This window comes from Trichosporon asahii (assembly GCF_000293215.1).
Source record: "Trichosporon asahii var. asahii CBS 2479 unplaced genomic scaffold scaffold00009, whole genome shotgun sequence".
NCBI classification, from domain to species: domain Eukaryota; kingdom Fungi; phylum Basidiomycota; class Tremellomycetes; order Trichosporonales; family Trichosporonaceae; genus Trichosporon; species Trichosporon asahii.
In genome coordinates, this window is record NW_014040915.1 from 1,010,720 (window position 1) to 1,030,151 (window position 19,432).

General features: G+C 58.8%; 3 protein-coding genes across 3 annotated transcripts; all 3 read left to right on the forward strand.

The window, feature by feature from the left end:
* Window positions 1–7,606: 7,606 nt before the first annotated feature.
* On the forward strand, window positions 7,607–9,555 carry A1Q1_07160 (uncharacterized protein; the record flags this gene model as incomplete). The annotated part of the gene is made up of 5 exons (XM_014327396.1): window positions 7,607–7,671; window positions 7,721–7,833; window positions 7,878–7,962; window positions 8,051–8,273; window positions 8,326–9,555. 5 exons carry the CDS (start codon window positions 7,607–7,609, stop codon window positions 9,553–9,555), a joined length of 1,716 nt encoding a protein of 571 aa, XP_014182871.1.
* A 2,366-nt stretch (window positions 9,556–11,921) lies between these two features.
* On the forward strand, window positions 11,922–15,933 carry A1Q1_07161 (uncharacterized protein; the record flags this gene model as incomplete). Its single annotated transcript, XM_014327397.1, has 6 exons — window positions 11,922–12,083; window positions 12,159–12,306; window positions 12,910–12,971; window positions 13,021–13,495; window positions 13,715–13,996; window positions 14,045–15,933. The coding sequence occupies 6 exons, from the start codon at window positions 11,922–11,924 to the stop codon at window positions 15,931–15,933; spliced, it is 3,018 nt and encodes a 1,005-aa protein (XP_014182872.1).
* Window positions 15,934–17,918: 1,985 nt separating this feature from the next.
* A1Q1_07162 (heme oxygenase 2) lies at window positions 17,919–19,364 on the forward strand (the record flags this gene model as incomplete). The annotated part of the gene is made up of 3 exons (XM_014327398.1): window positions 17,919–18,277; window positions 18,325–18,402; window positions 18,452–19,364. The coding sequence occupies 3 exons, from the start codon at window positions 17,919–17,921 to the stop codon at window positions 19,362–19,364; spliced, it is 1,350 nt and encodes a 449-aa protein (XP_014182873.1).
* Window positions 19,365–19,432: the final 68 nt, after the last annotated feature.

The window sequence follows — 19,432 nt, forward strand, 5'->3', positions numbered from 1 at the left end:
GGGGTGGGGATATGGATTTCTGACGCTTTGACATTGATCCGAGCAAAGTGCTGACCATGAAAGCAACACGCTGCGCTTTGACCTGTACGCCCGACGCTCTCCGACGGACAGGGCGGCTCGCTAGGCTCGAGAGACCCGAGCCCCGAGCCCGATGGCGTCTGGCTTGGGCATGCGTGCGCAAGCGCCGGACATGATCAGCATTTCCACATTGAGCCAAAGGCACCGTATCCTTTATTCCTCATTCCGCGCAACAAGCGATGAGCTAGGAGGCGCGAGGGCGTCCGCGAGGCGCGTAGAGTCTGTGTGTCGGCTGTGGCTGCCGCCATGGTCGCCATGGTCGCCATGAGTGGCAGCGGTGGCTCACGTCGGATTGTGGAGGATATTTCCAGGAGTGCAGCTGTCCAGGGAACAGAGTCTGGTTCAATTGATTCACAGAATTCTTCAGGCACGTCCGATGCTGATCCAGTCTCTGCCGTCCGAGCGTCTGCGCCCTCAGGCGTGACACACAGAGGGGCGCGGAGTCTGGTGCAGGAACTCCATCCAGGTCAGGCACAATACGGTTGGAGCACCCAGGGCGCAGGACCACAGGGGGTCAGGGTCAGAAATGGCCCAGTCTTTGACCCATTAAGGTTTTACCGTATAACCGTGTTTCAATCAAAGATCATCGTCTGCTAGTTGGCTGACGCTGCGACACTCTGAATCGCTGGATCACCACGTGCAATCCAAGTCTCGTTCTCGTAACTTGTTCCCATATATCGCCCCGACCTCTGGCCGCAACAGCACCGCTTTGGGTACCAGACCTCTCAGCCGAAGCGGAGAAACGAGCCAGCTGCAAGAGCGTAGGCACATTGGTGCCTTGGCTCATCGTAGCCTGACGACGAAGCGGCGAGGGCACAGACTGCGCATTGTGCGAACTCACGCCCACTATGGCAGTGAATTCCCCGCACTTGCTCACTTGGAATCAGACTGAAGACATGGATACCGGCAATTAAGAACTACTCTTTGAATGCCTTACAGTCGTTGCAAACAGCATCGCACTGCGGCGAGGAGCGAGAGTGTCGATGTGTCCAAGGGCTGTGCATCGAGGCAGCGACTTTGTTGCCCTTTCCGGCTGTGGACTCCCATGGAAGTCAACGGCTGCATTTGGAAACTGGACAGGCGTCCAGCTGAGAGGGGCAAAGAAGGAGTCGAATGCTGGTGTCCCCAGTCGGAATGGTAACTTTGTTTCCAGGTTATGTAAATACCTCGCGATTGGCTCTGACTTGGACGGGCCATGCGGTTGGAAGGATTGAGACGCCCGGTGTACAGTGGCTCGACTTTGTTCCGGAACGAGTAAAGAAAGCCGCTCACCCGTTCCAGCGCCTGAGGCTGACCGTCTGGTAGCTCCACACCCGCACACCATGACCACCGAGGGCGTCAGTGGTGCGGCTCAACGACTTACAAAGGCACGGATACCAGCGACCAGGAGACCGGTGGAGCTGTGGCATCTGCCATCTTTGACTGTGCCCGATCTGGCAAATGTGCACGTCACCGCCATCTCGGTCGTCCGCTGTTCGGTCGTGATGTAAGTTATGATGCAGAGCCCGAAGGAATGCCTTGTGCTTCTCTGCACCGGGACCTCTGAAAGCGGAGTAAAGATGTCAAGAAAGAGCCGCGCGCGTCCTGCACATGGTCTCCTCCGTCCAGGAGAAGTAATAGAGCACCAGTCCCAGTCTCAACCGTCCTTCAGCCCGGGCCGGTTTCCCCGGAGCGTGAGCCGGACCTGCGCCGGAGGCGGCGGCCCGGCGAAGCACATGATATACAACTCAACGGACGGTGGTGTGAGGATTGCTAGGAACGCCGTTCCTTGTCACATTGGACAGCGTGGTGCACGAATGTGCTGGGGTTCGGAGTGTGTCAATGCGAGAGTTCAGTGGCTGACCTGGGCACGTCGTGCCGAGCGCTGGTGGTGGAGCCACGCTCGGCCACTGACGTATTCGTCGTACAGCGGATGCCCTCCTAATAACCCGTTGTTCACTTGACCTGGCCGAGCACTATCTTCCAGGGAGCAGGTCGGAGACCTGAGGAAGCAACACGCATAAACACAAAGTGCAATTGTGATCTGCGAGTCCATCAGGCTGGACATATCAGGTCCTGGGCCCATGAAAGACCAACTTCTTTTCGGTCAGCTGTGTGAAAGCCAAAGCTGAAAGGTGAAACGTCAAAAACAGAGTGCAGAGTTCTGGGCAGGCGACACGCACCCTTCAGGTTGTAGACGAGCGTACGTAACCCAGCGTCATGCTGAATTGTCCAGTTTTGAATCGCTCTGCCTGTTCCTTGCGTTTCTTGTTCCTTGACCCATGGGTCCCTCCCATGTATGTCCGTGGTGACTGGCGAGTCCGGAACGTGGCCGGGCCGGTCGAAACGGCCGTTCTTTCAGAGCCCAGAGCATCGCAAACCCTGAGCCATGTCAGAGAATGAAAAGGCCAGGGACAACACCTCGCAATAGGGTCGAGCTTCGAGACTTCGCCAGCTTTTAGAGTGTGAACTCTGTGAGCATGTAAGCATGTCGACCGACCTTGCGCTTTTACCTTGAAGGGAAACAGCACCGGGGTCTCTCAATGCATTTGGCCTGGACGACGAGGCAAGGCTTACCTAGCCGCACTCGCGTGTCGAGGGTCTGTCGAGGGCAACCGCAATGAAAAGTGGGTGTGTGAGGTCTAGACGTCGCCAGAGGTCTGGAACACACCCGGTAGAGTTCAGTCTTCCGTCTCCAACTGCGGTGAAGGCTCTGCTCTGCTTGAATTGGACGTCCGAAGTCAGGCGGATCAGCGAACTCTCGTCACTGCCCGGGCACTGGGACAAGCCTGTTACGCATAATTTGTACATCTGATGGCCGGATGATGTTGCACAGTCAGACCTTCCAGCCGTCTGTGTACTGCTATGCTCACTTGATGAATTGTGACATCGCTGTCAAACGTCAGACACTGTATCCTGCCCCAAGACAAGGCCGAGTACTGACCGAGGCCGACGATGCCGAAGGCTTGGCTCACTGGGCCGGGAACAGCGCCGGAGTGACCAGCTACTGGCCGCTCGTGGCTGGCTACTGGCTTATCACTCCACTGCATCCCCGTTCTTCAGGGTGGCATCCAATGGTGACACAAACACGAAACAGTCTGCATGACTTGGCGAGCACGTCCGTTGCTGCGAAACGGACGTAGCCGGAGCTATCGAGTAGGTAACGATCTTAAGTCTCGTCGGTGGACGCTCCTCGGTCTCCTGACACAGCACGGACACAACCCGCGGACATCCTGGACAGCGGAAAGCGTCGTCTGTCCCCAATCCATTATCACTGGCTCAGTCTCAGGCGCAAAGTTGAACCTCCCAGGTTCAGGCGCTAAATGACGCCCACGACAGGTTGGCGTAGTAAAGTTTGCAGGCTTGTGTAGATGTGTCTCATTCTCACTGACACAAGAGGTTGCAAGCATCAGATTCGGGTGGGAAGATCTCTGATCTCGACATCCCGATGCCGGGCTCTCGGCGCTGCCGCCCAGCTAAGCGACTGCGCAACGGCGTTCCAGAAGACACGCCTGTTTTGAGCTTGTCTCATGAGTGGCTGCGGTTCATGACGAGCCAGCCAGCCAGCCATGTACTGTGCACCGCTCGGCGCAATCGGCGGCGGCCGCTTTGCGCACGTCGCTCGGTTGCAGGGCCAAGAAAGGGCATGCAAGAGGGTACGGCAATCCTCCGTACATCCGTCCACTCGTTCCTGGGTGCATTCAACAATAAGCAGCTGGGATTGTGGGCGCTCAGATGTTTCAATCGAAGTGTGGCGCTCAGAGAGGGAGATCCCGGGTACAGCTGGGCACTGATGAGGGCTCAGAGAGGCTTTAGATTTGGGGAATGCATTGATGCCTGCTGGCTGAAAAACGCTAAGGACAGTCCAGGACATGCATGTTACCCTGGGCTGGCTAGAAGCAAGGAGAATTCGTTGCTTACACGGAGACGAGGTGACCGATGCGTCAGTTAGACCGAGAGCACGGGGCAAATTACATGCTACGCGTACGCTCGCGACAGAAGGGAGAGCAGACACTAGGAGCGAGGGGTTAGGAATGCCTACTCTACTGCAGGGATAAGCAAAAGTCAGCTGAGGCTGAGGATTAGGACGAAGGCCGAGCCTTAGCTGATATCGCCCACCACACAGTCATGTCCTAGCATTTGTAATCTGAAACTGATTGATGACTGTAATTAACTAGGTTCGTCATCCATTCGCTCGTTTGACGCCTTGAATGCGTGGCGAGAGGTAGACGCTGATTAACGTTGAAGTGCATCCCCCGCCAGCCCTGCTGCACCCTGCAAGCCCTAGGCCAACCCTGCGTGGGCTGAATGCGATCAGTCGACTGCTACATGTCTGCGCTCAGAGATGAGATCCGAAGATCCCGCGGCAGAATGGAGCTGCACCGCAGCAATGTCAGCGCAGCTCTGATCGTCCGCGGCACCAGCCTCATCTACAGGACAAAGGAGGTTTACAGCCACCTGACCCCTGCCCATCGAGGGCTCGGAGGTTCGGATGGAGATGTGCGATGCGCGATTTCACAATTTCACTCTATAGCGCTGCGACGCTTATCGGGGCGTCAGATCGAATTAGGCAGATCAGGTTTCGCAGGACTCCCAGATCAGTGATCGGTTGGGCGTCTCATGCGGATCCAGATGATCAGATGCAGGACCGCTACAAGCGTCTGTTGGCATTGCGTGGATCATCTGACGCTAGTCTTCCTAGAGTTGAGATGGCAATGAGGCTAGTCTAGCGCCGACATGTTACAGGTCCTGCATGGAATAGGAGTTGGCCCAGCGTCAACAGTCGGCAGAACTGCAGCATGCCCGTCAGTCAGGCTGCAGGCCGGGTTACAGGAACGATGTCCGATCCAGGGTCGACGGTATGGAGCAACTGAAGGGCTGGCTCGGCAGATGGCCAGATGAAGCTTGATGCTGATGGGCTGACGGTAGTGAGGTGGAAGGTGAGACCTTGTAGGAGTGTAGATTGCGAGTACGCTGGGCTGAGAGTCGACCGACCGCACTTTGACTTTGGCTGGCTACCCCCTTGTTTGCCCCTGGGTCATGGCTGGGCTTCGAGGGGACCCTCGTGTCGCAAAGTTGACCTAGCGAGTCCTGCAGTCCCTGTAACTCCTAGGAGTCCTGGCCCTATCCAGCGAAACCCTATGGCAAGAATCTGGGTTGTCCTGGCGTAACTGGCCCTGTCAGGCCCTGTGTTTCCTGAAATGGTACCCTTTCTTAGATGCAAAACTAAAAGCAGCCTCCCGAGCGAACTCTCTGCCCCCGCGGCTCCAGGACTTTGGGTCCAGGTCCCGAACACAGCCAGCAAGCAACCAAGGGGGTCGAGGAGACCAAGGAAACCAAGGGCAGGCAGGGCAATCCCCACAGCACCCACCTCACGACCACGGAATCCAGCAACCCCCTCGACCATCACCCGACAGGTCCACCCGACACAATCCATCCTTCAAGCTTGCCCAGGTCCCAGCCGTCTGCCACCTGGACACACGACAGCCAGCGCCCAAAGGGTCGACGCCATCCACACCTCCAGCAGGCACAACGACAGGATGGCGCCCAAGTCCCAGCGTCCCAGCTCTTGCTCCAGCCCTCAGAGCATGAGGGGCCGTAGGAACGCAGCGAGAGCACGCACAGTAAAAAGTTTACACGCTCCCTCCGCTTTCTGTCCAAAGGGGCCCTTCCGACGCTGGTACCAATTTGACGCTGTGCCAGAGCACTCACGCTACGCGCTCTACACGCATTGCTTGTTCTGCGTGCGCTCGTGCGCTGCGTGCCCGTCCCGTGTCTGCTTTGATGTGCGCAGTGCCGAGGCTCGTACTCTCGGCAGGGCAAAGGGGCAAGGGTTTACTGGAGTGGGTGGATCGATGGGTGTGGGTGGTGGGATGCATGCATCTGTCTTGCCGTCCGGCTGGGTGTGTGTGAGTCAGGTGGGACAGGTGCCCCGGTTGCAGGCTAGCAGGCATGGCAGGCCATGGTCATCGATCTGGTCGCCGCCGTGTGCTGGAGCCGAGTGACCGGGGTTGGGTCGCTGACCGCTGGCCGCTGACCGTCTCGAGGTTTGGAGGTCTCGGGGTCTCGGGGTCGCGAGAAGGACTGACGACATGCAAGATGCGAGTCCAGGGGCGAATCGGGTAGGAAACCCAAGGGGTCGTGGGTCTAAAAGCACTTTACTTTGCAATAAACGTCTGGTTGCTGTCTTCCCTGGAAACTTACGGCACCACTTGAGACCTTGTTATCGTCGCATGGCCTTGCCCCCCTAACAGAGTCTAAGATCTTTCCCTCAGGTCTGTTACCTCATCCATCGCTCAACACTCAACTTTGACCAACGCACGCAGCGCAGCCTGCTCCTCGCACACCACCCTCACGCTCACACTCGCTCCTCGCTCTTCGCCTTTGCTATCCAACCCTCACCACTGCATTCTTCCCCTTGTTCTTTCCCCTCCACAACTGTCCTACCCTTCGGGATCCAGGCAATCCAGGCAATCCAGGACTTCTAGGACTTCCAGCCGACAGGCATCGAAAGCAGCACCCACACCTTCACCTACCCATCGACCAAGCCGCCCCCCGAGCCCGAGCCGAGAACAACGACAGGTCGTCTTCAGGCGTCAGATTCGGACTGGGATTCGTACGACACTTCGACACGCATTTGCTGACTCTTGTCTCTCGCCTCAGACACTCAACCGAAAAGCCTTCACTTGCATACATCACATACCTACGCAGTTACACTCTACACAACATACATTACACACTCCACCACACCGCCGCATCTCTCTTCTCCCCTGTTCTTCCCCACAACAATCTCTGTTACTCACCGACACCACATATCCGGCCGCTCGCGCTTTTCGTCTGAGACTTAACCACCACCGACCTTGACCTTGTCCGGCTCATCCCCTCATCCCTTCACCATCGTCCCTGCTCGACGCTCTCCAGCCGGTGCCACGGAAACGCCTCGCATACCTCGCTATCGCTCTTTGGCTTTAATAATCGAGAAGCCACCTGACGCCCTTTCCCTTGAGGGACGACAAAGCCAAAGACGGACAGACTGCCGGTCGCGATCCTCGCAACCTCCCCCGCTAAGCTTAACCCAGCGCTGGTATCGCCTTCGACAATCAAGTCTTGTCCACACTTCGTCACTTTGAACTCTCCTCACCTCGAGCACTTCCCCGTTCTCGACGGTTCACATTTCTCCAAACAACTTGTTGCACAACCCTTTGTTGCTTTGCCGCCCCCTGCCGCCGCGCCGCCGCCGACAACGCCTCAACGCCTCCGCCTCCCTTGACCTGATTTAGTCACCCATCAGCTACCCCTTTTCCAACGGATCGGCAATATCAATATAGATTTCCTGGATCCATCGTCGCCGCTCATCGTCGCCGAAGTCCCTTTCTCTTCGACGCATCTGGGCGTATCTCGTTCGCGATCCCTCACTATCCCGATTTGTTCCATCAACATTCCGTCCCACCTGCAGCGACAGTAACCTCGATCACCGCGCCGTGCACCAGCGGCGCAGCCGACAGTCCCCCCTCGGCCTTCTCCTCCCTCCCTCCGCCCTATGGTGACCATGTATCCTTCCTCATCGACACAGCAACCAGCAGCTATCTGTGCCCTCAAGTCGCCCGCCGATGCGTAAGTACTCCCAACGCATTCCTCGTGCTTGAGCTAAAACAATTCACAGCATTCACATCCTCGAAGCCGTCCGACTAGGGCTGGTCCCCCGCGTCACCCGGCGATTAACGGGCCATGAGCGCTCCCTCATCCGCCCCGGTACCGTATGGGTCTGGGAAGAAGGTATGCACCCACAGCTATTTCATGCGGTGCTAACAATGTTTCAGAGGAGACGAACATGCGACGTTGGACGGATGGACGTCGATGGGGCGCATCTCGTGTGGGTGGCGGTGGATTTCTTGTCTACACTGAGTGAGTACAATCACATTCGGGATCCGCGCGAGGGATTCTCAAAATGTTGTGCATTTGGTTTCTGATCGTGTGCTGACGACATGCTTAGATCATCCGATTCGTTGTCTCCGCCGCCCCCTTCTCGCCCCGACTCGCCATCGTATCAAGGGGGCTCGCAGAGTTACTACCCAAATGGCGGAGGCCGTGACGGGCAGTCGTCTACACCACCGCGCAGGCCCGAACCGCTCGTCAAACAGACGTATTCGACGAGCATGACACACCCGCAGACTGGAAAGGTCAAGAAGTTTCACGTAGTCGCGTATTCCTCCAAGGTGAGTTGAATTTCGCCCATGTGACATCCCAGCCGCTGATGCCTTTCCGCAGCGTAATCCGCAGGGCGATGGCGCAAACCCGCTCCCTTTGCCCCAGCAGTTGCCAAATCTCGCGCACATCAAGATCGTTCCGGGAATCTGGCCTGACTGGGAAACGCGCCGTGATGATTACGGCGTGCGACGAGCTCCTTCGACCCCCCACAGCCACGGATCTCATCTGCCGCTGCCCCCCGTGGGACACCCCGGACACCCTCACGCACCGCCGCACCACATTGCTGGGCCTAGCACGCCAGTGACGGCGACGGCTGCGGCGCCCTTCCCTCCGCCAAAGGGATATCCCCACGGGCCTATCTCACCGCACCACGAAATGGGGCCGGCCGTGCCATACCCTCCTCAGCATGTGCCGCGAGGCTCGCCTTCCGAGGCTCACGATAGGCGCTATCCTACCTACTACGACCAGCCGCAGCATCCCTACGACCCTCACAGGCCGCCATACCCACCCTACGATGCTTACCCGCCCGATCGGTACCCGCCTGGGCCTCCGCCTGACCGCTACTCGTACCCCTACTATCCTCCCGGAAGAGTTGATGCTCCTCCTCTGCCTCCTCATCCTGCTCACGCGGTTTCGGACTATCGTTACGAGGAGCAGCGCTATTACGAGGAGCGTGAGCGCGAGCTTAGGGAGAGGGAGAGGGAGATTGATCCTCGATCTCGCAGTCCTCGAGCGGGATTTTACTCTGCTCCTCCTCCCATTCCGCCAGCGGGCTATTACCGCGACCCTCGCGACCCTCGTGATTACCGAGACCCGCGTGAGATGCGCGACATGCGCGACCCGCGCGACCCTCGCGACTATGGTCGTGAGAGTACTTATCCCCCTCGGATTCAGCATCTCGGAAAGCGTCCTGCGGACGACAGACCGATGACTGAGCTTCCCGAGCCGAAGCGCTTCCCCTCGTGGGCAACTGCTCCTCCGCATGTCCGCCGCGGTCCCAGCCTGCCGCCCATGCCTCCTCACGCCGAGCACTCCCCAACGGCGCACCGCGAGTCCCTTCCCCCGCCATCGTCGCACGGCCGACACGCCTCGGGGGGCTCGCAGGGTTCGTCCTATGTGCGTGTGAAGGAGGAGTACATCGACCCGCGAGAGGGCGTGCCACGCGGGCCCTCGCAATCTCCGCGCTATGAGGGCAGTTCTAGCGTGACGCTTCCACCTCTTCGCCACGCAATCCAAGAGGGTAACGAGCGCGGGCGCAGTCCCCATCCCTCCGGCCCCACTGAGTGCTAACAGAGTCTAAGATCTTTCCCTCAGGTCTGTTACCTCATCCATCGCTCAACACTCAACTTTGACCAACGCACGCAGCGCAGCCTGCTCCTCGCACACCACCCTCACGCTCACACTCGCTCCTCGCTCTTCGCCTTTGCTATCCAACCCTCACCACTGCATTCTTCCCCTTGTTCTTTCCCCTCCCGACGACGGCTTGCCTTGACGGCGCCCTCAGCTAATCACCTAGCAAATCGACAAGTATAATAATGCTCTAATAATATCGCATTGGATACCCGCATCAAGTCCCAGCCATAGCCATTATATCATACGGAGATCACCAGGAAAGTTCACGGTCTCCGCGAGTGGATCCCTTTGTAGCTTACGTCGTGTCATAAACGCTGCGCGGCCAACATGTATGTTACTTGTGTATTGACGCTGGGGCAAGTTTGCGACTGCAGCGAGCACAACCTCCAGTCAGCCGATGATGGAAGCGTAGCCGTCGCAGTGAGCGAAGTGATCGAGAGTGTAATCGGCGAGGGGCCAATGTCTGGGGAGCCAGCGACGGCGGTCAGGAGATGCAAGACAGGCGGGCATCTCGGGCAAGACAGGCTCGGCCTGGGGAATGCGGCAGCTTGCATGTGGACAGGATAGAAAATTACTGCCCGGCGTCATGAGACAGATTTATGCATGTTGCTGAGCGCTAAGTGAGAGTTTGCACTTTGATACATGATACAAGGCGCTAGCCCCTCGGGGGAGGGGCTGAGACGTGTTACAGACTGCTCGGAGAAACAGTTCAAACACAAGTTCAAACACCCGACCCCTTGCTCAGAAAGCGCTGGGGGTGAGTCTGGGTGGGGGACCTGATTCACAAGTTCAGCGCGGGATTACGGAATTCATAAAGCCTGGAATACACTTAGCGCCGGAGCCCTCATTCCAGCCTTTGCTTCCACTACGGCTCCCCGGAGGTGCCCGCTGCACGTCACCAACATTGAGAGTCTAGACCGCGGGCTGACCACTGCTCGCCGCCGGGCCGCCGGCTTGCTCTGTCGGTTGGTACATTGCGGTGGCAGGCTGGCCCGAGCAAGGTCGCTTCGGATTGTCCCCCAGTACGCCGAGCGTACCGAGATGGCCGAAGACTGTGTCATGCCTTCTCATGCCTACAGTACGTTTCTGGAACTATGCTCGATACGGTGCGAGTTCGGTAACGAGCACGCAGGCGACCATCGATCCATCGACCAGTGGTCAGTGGAGCAGCGGCGAATTTGTTCTTCTGGGTCAGCCTGGCGCAGGGGCATTTCTGTTTGAAGGGGCCAGTGGAGTTTGGGATGAAGCAATTCAGTCCATCCAGGCCTGGGCGCTAGTCACCTGCAGTCACCTGCCCTCCTTCCCCTGCTGCCCTTACGATACTCCACCAGCCTGTCAGGCCGTCAGCCCTCGGCCCGATGTCATGTCGCTCGCCGCGTTCGGCTCCTCGGCACTGGCGTATGGCGTACTCGGCCAAGGTCCCATTCAAGGAGCGCCGAGTCCAGACTTCCAGGTTTTCGGCCCACAGAACTTCGGAGGTGATGAGGCCGTCTGCTGCTGGGTAAACTGACAGTTCCTACACAGTGAGTCCCCAGTCACGTGCAGTCGGCAAAGAGCGTGCGATACCGTCGGTACCAAGCTTCACTTGCGATTGCATGACAGCCAGCATACGATCATTTCCACTGAGTTTCTGGTCGGGTCATAAGCTCTGCAGAGTAGCATCATTGCACATATGCGAAATGTGCAAGAATGGCCTGGACAAGCAAGCGATCGTTGATTATCGTCAAAGCCGTCGCTCCTTCACGGATCGCCTGAGAATCATGGCTATTTCTGCCGACGGACAGTGCCAGTGAGAGATCAGAGAGCTAGAGCAGACCCCACCAGCTTCTGATCACCTCAAACTGGTCGCCCAACTGGAACTCTCCGACCCTATATCCCAATGATCAGATAGTTGCTCGTCCCAGTCTCTTCAGCCTCTCATCCTCAACGATTAGATGCGCTTCAAGAGTGAGCACCGTGTAATGTTATCACTGTGAGAAGGTCAGCTGAGACCAGTTGCTGAATGGCCAGCGATCAGTGATCAGTGATCGCCAGGCTTCGAGCTCCAGCCCATCCTTATCGCAGATCGGCAGATTTGATTCCGCTATTCGGACCATCACTAGCCAAGCCACACTTGCTTTAGGTGACCTCCACCTTGCCCGAAAACGTCACTGGCGCGTGGATTCAATATCGGCTTGGCTGCAGCGGCGTCCTTACATGGGCGCGTCAGACGCCGCCTTCCCTCCTTTGGTTCTTGGCCGCTCAACCGCCGTCTTTCCTCTTTCATCAACAACATCTCCAGCACGGCGAGTGACACGACTACGATGCCCCACCAGGGCCACCAGGGGCTGCACCACGGCAACGGGCACGGGCATGATAGTCACGATGGCCACCACGGACGCCACGGTCACGACTATGCCGAAGACTGCGACGAGGAAGCCAACGAGACCTCGGCTCTTCTCTGTGCCGATGTTGACTTCTCCAAAGTGAGTGCAGCGCGGCACTCGGAATAAGCAGACACAGGAAAGCTGGTGCTGGATTGCGCGAGCCATGAAGACCAGAGCAGAACGGCAGCTCCTATGGAGCAAGCTGCGGAGTACGACGAAGGACCGATCGCAAGAAGTTGCGGAACAGGGAAGGAAGTTGACACCCAGGTCCCCGTGTATCCTCTCGTGCACGAGATCCGAATCGATATTGTCGCCCACATTGGTGAGCTTTTTTCCCATCGGTGTGCAGCTGACCGCAGACACGCCGTTGACGTACGATCAACTGGTGGCGCCGGACTCGACGTACACGATCATCCGTCCTCTGACGGACAAGTACATCGCGCTGCAGAACCCCAGTGTCGGTGAGTCACTCCTTCCTCGCTCCTATGATTGCGCCCTTCTACCCTCTTCGCGCCTTCCCCCATTCCACCCCTTCCTCCCTGGAAGCGTTCGGCTGACCTCAGTGTTCTGTTTGCTTCTGAACCGCGTCCAGTTCATCTCAGACAGTGCGAAGCTGAGCATCGCGACTCTGTCTGAATCGCGTGCGACACTATGTGAGATCATCGCGATCCGAGTGCTTCGAGGATGGAGTGAGCGCAGCTTGCACCTCGCCACTGTGCTGTTAACACCCTGGCCATTATTCCAAGGCGCACCAAGCTCGGTCATCACTGCGCTGAAGGATGACGGCGAGGAAGAGGTACTCGAACACAGCGCTACTGCGCTAGAGATGGCCATTATCTCCGTCTCGAAGCGCTTCATCCGCTCTCCGTCCTGCCAGAAGGTCATCGGTAAGTTCGCCATAGACGGTCTGACTGACTGTTCCCAGAGGGCATCTGGTCTGGCAAGATCATCTACACGTCCGTCAACCCTCACGCCTTCATTCGAGATGTGAGCTTCGCGCAATCCGAACACTTAAGCTGACAATCAGTCCTACAAGGAGCGACCGATCCAGATTTACAACCCGCACAAGGCACCGATCCTGGACCACTACCGGTTGAAGGTGCCCCGCATCCGCGCGATACTGGAGTACGTTAACTTCGTGATCCTGTTCGTGCTCTACATTATGACCATCGAACACATCGACACAAATCACATGAATGGGTACGAGCTCGCGTTCATCGTGTACGCGCTGGCGTTCTCACTGGACAAAGCGGCCGCGATGCGCGAGCACGGGCTCAAGGTCTTCGCTTCCTCGCTTGTGAACGGCTTCGACATATTCTTCGTGATCATCTTCTGCGTCTACCTTGCTGCGCGTCTCATCGGCTTTTGGACTCATAATGAGGGAGCCCTCGAATTCGGTTCAGATCTGATCGCCGTCGGCGCAGTGTTCATGTTCCCACGTCTAGTTTTCATGACCCTCGCGAACAACCTCATGATCCTCAGCATTCGGTCCATGTTGACCGAGTTCTTCTGTAAGCTACGCTGAAGTCTGAGAAGCTGACCAACAGTCCTTATGGGCGTCGGAATTGTGTGCTTCCTGGGCTTCGTGTACGCCATGGGACGACTCGCCGCTGGCGTGTACAAAGTCAGCCAGATTTGCTGGTGGATGCTCTACATCTACTTTGGTCTGGACGCTACCGGCTTTCAGAAAGCTGGTGAGTCTTGTTTCGCACACCTAAAGCTGATCCTAGCTTCTATCCACCCGGTGCTCGGTCCGCTTCTCATGGTCAGCTACGCCTTCCTGTCGAACACCCTGCTCCTGACTGTGGCCGTGGCGATCCTCGGTAACACGTTTGCCATCATCAGCCAGGACGCCGCAGCCGAATCCATGTTCCGCAAGGCAGTCGCCACTATTGAGGGGGTGAAGGGTGACGCTGTGTTCAGCTACCAGCTTCCTTTCAACATCCTGGCCATCGTCATCCTTTATCCGTTGAGCTTTATCTTGAACGCCCGCTGGTTCCACAAGATCAATGGTGTGTTTTGCTGCTCCTTTCCATAGCCCCAGCCCAGCTAACATTCAGTGCTCATGATTCGGGTAACGAACCTCCCTGTCCTGCTCCTGATCGGTTTGTATGACAGGCAGCGGTATCAAGACTCGTCCTTATGGGAGAACGTGTGCGACTATGCCGACCACACGTGGGGAAAGATCACGGCCGCTGCTGGATTCGATCATATTGCAGGCAACAGAATGGACATTGAAACTGTGTTCGAGGCCGAACGCGAGTATGGCAGTTACTACGATGGATGGGAGGACGAGGAAGTGTTTGAAGAGGACGACACGCCGACGGGCGAGGACGTAACAGTACTGGCGGAAGCCGGTGCGGTGCAAGACTCCCCAATGGCTGCTTCGCCCGAACAGACGATGTTCCATCGACAGAGTAGCGCCCCGCCGAATAGTCCCCGAGAGCGGAGCCTTGACCGTGGGCATAAGGTGTCCACGGGTCTCCAGGCAGCGAACGCGACTGCTATGGCAAGCGCGGCTGCGCCGCTGGCGCGTGTTCGTCGCAGCAGTCTGTCTGTATACGGACCCAGCCCGCTCGCGCAGTTGTTCGTCGGCGGCGACCAAGCATCACACGCGACGCACAGGCAGCGCACGATAAACGTGGGCTCTTTACCCGTAACATCGTCGTTCCCGCAGGCCACGTCGACCTCGGTTTCACCACATCGGCATCGCATGTCATTTGCGGGCCTCGCGCGCTCGACCACACGCCCGAGTCTGTCGCCCATGGAGGACACGATCGAGGAGCGCCCGACACCGAGCGAGCCGGGCATGTCTCGATCCCTGAGTCCCAACAACCCATTGCGCACCCGCACCGAAAGCGGAGGGCTGAATCCTCCGCCCACGCAGCGTTTCCCGAGCTACGGCAGCTTGCAGGAGAGCAAGAAGAAGCCTCAAGTCACGTTCCAATCGCCGTCGCCCGTCTTGCCGGCAAAGGACTCGGCTGGCGTCGACAAGCCTGCCCAGGACGCTGCACCCCCTGACGGTGCGGAGCTCGCTCATCGTGCAGAGCTGGCCGCTGAGCGCGCCGGAGTGGCCGCCAAGGACTTCGCTCAGGACGGCGGAGATAAGCAGGAACAACCAAAGGGAATACTCGAATCCAAGGAGCCTCAGAAGGAGGTGGACGACAAGAAGGACAAGCAGCCTCCCAAAGAGACATGGCCAGAGGCGCTGAAGGTCGAGGGCGTCAAGTCTCCCAAGGACCGCAAGGAGCCGTTGCCGAAGGCAGAGAGCGGCGGCCGTCCCATTCCGCAGTCGGCGAAGGGCACGCCCGGAACGTCAGCTCGTGGCACCCCAGGAACGGCGCCTGGTACCACCAAGGGTACACCGGCGGAGTCGGCGCGCTCGACGCCCGAGTCCTCTCAGCTCATAGCTGTCGGCGGAGACGTGCCCGCACCACCTAAGCTCACCTTGCCAAAGGCGAAGCAAATGCGCAAGCCGTCGCCTCAGTCTGGTGGCAAGTTGAACTCTCCGCATATCGCGCCCACCGGCGTTCCCGGAGGGAAGGCGCCGACAACGGCCAGCGAGCTGCTCGAGAAGCTGGAGAACAAGCAGGGCGACAAACAGTCCTCAAGCGACAGGACCATGGAGCAGCTGCGCGCGATTGAGGCGCGCCAGTCCAGAATCGAGGACATGCTGATGCGCCTGCTGGACGGTGCTGGCGCCAGCTCTGGAGGTATCGGCGGAGCTACTGCTGGTGCATTCGAGCGCGGGGGCAGCGGCAGTGGGACTGGGCGTGAGAGAAGTAGTAGCGGCGCTGGTGGCAGGGGCGGCAGACCTGGCATAACGCGAAGCGGCAGGAGTAGAGCTAGCAGCCGTGTCGAGGAGGAAGGGGAAGAGGAATGCCGCCCGCTCCAGATCCGCACACCGCGGCACGAGGAGCCGCACGACACGTTTGACGACTACAAGTAGCGCTTACCGTCTCTGTTGTAGATTGATTGCATTCATTTGGTTCACAGTGGGAAGAAGAAGCATGCTGCTCCTGTTATGGACATCATGGCTTGTGCACCGTGCGCACCGGCGATCCGTTCCGGTATCTGATAAGCTGATGGGGCGGGAGCAAACACTAACGACGCGAGGATGCGCGGATGAATTGTCGAGATCGGCTTTGGGTTGAGCTAAGTGTATGCACGGCCCTGCGGTATTCATATCACCGTAGTCAAGCTCTGCTGGCTGACAAGACCCCGCACAGAGTTGGCGACGCACGCGACAATCGGCGGCATGGCAAGAGGAATGCGCGTTGATTGGCACGGGTCGGTGAGCCCGATAGAGACGAGCCAAGACCATGGACATTCCTGCCAAGGCCGTCCTCTTCTTTGAGTCCGTCTTGCCGGCGTTGTGAGGCGACTGACTTTCAGCGTTTGCACTTTGTCTTGCAAGAAAATCCGGCCATCGTCGGTTCTTTGTCGGCTCTTCATCGGCAGTCTGAGGGATAACAGCACGGAGGTGCTTAGGACCAGTTGCAGTTGTGTCAAATGTCAGCACGAATGTCAGCTGGGACCGGAGCGTGATTCAGCAGCTCCGTGGGAGTGCTGATCCACGCCGATCCATGGGCCGGTGGCGCTGATGCAAGACATTGGCGTAGGCTGGGCGGAGCGGCGACACGGGGCAGTTGAGCAAGGTTTCCGCTGACATTCGTCGGAGGGATGGCAGAATCAGTGCGCATCGGCGGGTCTAAGATGTAAGGCAATTATGCAGTGTTGATCGCTGGATCCGGGTGATTGTACCTGACAGGACTCCTCCATACTGCAGATCTCAGCGCCCTCGCAAGACATCGCTTAATCTGTGCAGAACACCTTCCCTCCTCTCGCGCCACCGCACCCTCGCAACACCCACAGTCATCCTAAGTGACCCAAGTGACCGCCGTGACTGTGACTGGCAGAAGTGGTGGTCACCTTGGAAACAGTCGCGTGCACTCGGAATGTGTCTGTTGCCAAGGCCAGCCCGCGCGCCAAGCAGCGGTGATTGAGTTTGCGGGATCCTGAAGTCCAGTCAAGGACGAGCGCTGATAATGTTTTCAGATGGCCAGCTGGCCGACCTCCACTTGGTTGTGTGCACCTAGAATACGAGGTCTGCCGGACAGCGCCGATTACGGCAGGCAATACAAGCAGCGGCAGCAAATGCCAGCCGTTGCTCCACTGACGACTGCGTCCAAAATAGCTGCGCGTTGTTTATGGACCGCGGCGTGAGAAGTTTTCTTTCAGTCCACACGGCTCAAAGAATGTGTCTTGATGTCAGAAGGAAGGATGCGCAGGGGCAGACGTCACGGTCTCGGCGAAAACTACCCCTGCCGCGCATATCAGATAATGGCCGCGAGGAGTGCGAGGGGCTCCGTGACATCCGAGTGACCAGTAAACTCTCACGCTCAAGCAGAGGTGGTGTCGCTCGAGTCCGAAAAAACGTGACCTGACGCCATCCGCAGACACTCTCCAACGATCCCCCACACTGACTGGTCGGCCGAAAATTCTTCGCCACCCACCGTACGATGCGCCTCTCGTCCTTTACCCTGTTGTGCAGTATCCGGCGTACGGTGCATGGCCCGGGGCTGGACGCCGAGTACCCAGAACCTTTGAGCACAGGCGCGGCCTGCGAGACAAGGCCGGAACCTGCTCGCAGGAATGGATGCATTCAGCCATGGCAGCCATGCTTAAGCCGTACCTGTTGTACCCCACACAGATATCTGATAGATGGCCGCTGGCCGCCCCAGGGCGCACCGCCAAGCGTAACTGAGCTAGCTCTCATGGATTCTGGATTCCGCGACCTCTCCGACTGACCTGGGACCCTTCCCTTTGCCATGCATTGTCTTTTCCTTTTGCACTTTCTCCACCATCACTCCCTGCTTGCTTGCTCTGCTCGCCTTTGCTTGCTCCGCTCCATCACACCGACTGTAACCCGCCATGTCGTGCCCCGTCGCGCACAGCAGCGCTGATGCGCCTCCCCCCGTCCTGCCCAACGGCGCCAACGGCGTGCCCAAGGGCATGTGCCCCGTCGCGCACACCTCTGACGGCGCCGTCCCCGAGGGCCACCCCGCCATCGCCTCCCGCCCTTCGCTCGAGAGCACGAACAGCTCGTCCTCGGACGCCGCCAGCTCCAGCTCGGGCATCACGACCCCGGACGAGGACGACGAGTTCGGCGACCTCGACTACTCGGCCCCCACCGCCGAGCTCCTCCGCGAGGGCACGAAGCGCGCGCACACCAAGGCCGAGAACTCTGACGGCGCCATTGCGCTGACCCAGGGCCAGCTCGAGCTGCAGGAGTATGTCCGCTGGCTTGCGATCCTCTGGCGTGTTTACGAGTGAGTAGTCTCAAGATTGGCCACCGACCGCAACTTGGAACACCCGGCCCGGCCGGTGACGTTCGTGGCATGGTGGTTCAGTTCCAGTGCGGTGGCGCATGTCACCATGTGGGCAGAGTACTGACCCATTTCCAGTGCGCTCGAGCGCGGCCTCGACGTGCACGCGCAGCACCCGGTCCTTGCGCCGACTTACAACCCGGAGCTGCTCCGCCGCGCCGACACGCTCGCGGCGGACATCAAGTTCCTCCTGAACCGCCTGCCTGCGTGGTCGCTCAAGCCCTCCGGCCGCAAGCACGGCATCAAGGCTCCCTTCCCGATGCCGGCGTTCATCGAGGAGGTCTTTGTGTCCACCCCGCCCCGCCTCACGCGCTACCTGGACCGCATCAATGCGCTCTCGGGCGACGAGCGCAAGTGTCCCCTTCTCCTCGCGCACGCCTATGTCCGGTACCTCGGCGACCTGTCCGGTGGCCAGATCATCGGCGCCAAGCTCCGCCGCGCCTACGGCCTGGACGGTCTCGAGGGCAGGCGGTTCTACTACTTTGACCTGTCTGACGACACCTCTGCCGCCGTGACGGGCGAGGAGACCGTGGGCGAGCGCAAGAAGAAGCTCGCAGAGGTCAAGAACTGGTACCGCCGCGGCATGAACCAGGGCGGCGGGGACGACCGCGAGCTGAAGAAGGCGCTGGTGCGCGAGGCGAACGACGCCTTTTTGCTCAACACTGAGATATTCGCGTTGATCAACCCCCCGCCCCGCGCCAAGATGCGCTACTTTGAGAAGAAGCAGATCGAGGAACAGCGCCGCCGCGACCTGAACCCGCCCCCCGTGCTCTCGCTGACGGACCACGTGATGCGCTTCGCCGTCTTCGTGCTCTGCGCCCTCGTAGGCCTCTACGCCGTCCAGGCCGCCCAGCCCTATGCCGAGCCCTATGTCAAGCCCGTCGTGGACAAGGCGACAGACTGGTTCGAAGCAAAAGTCGTCCCCTGGTGGATCGAGAATGAACAGCTGCTAAGGCGCATCGCAGCGAAACAGCGCAGGTTCTTGCTATAACACTTGTTGCTGTGGCCGCGCGACTGTCTTGCGCGGGCGAACCGGCCCCCTTCCACAGGGGCGTTCAC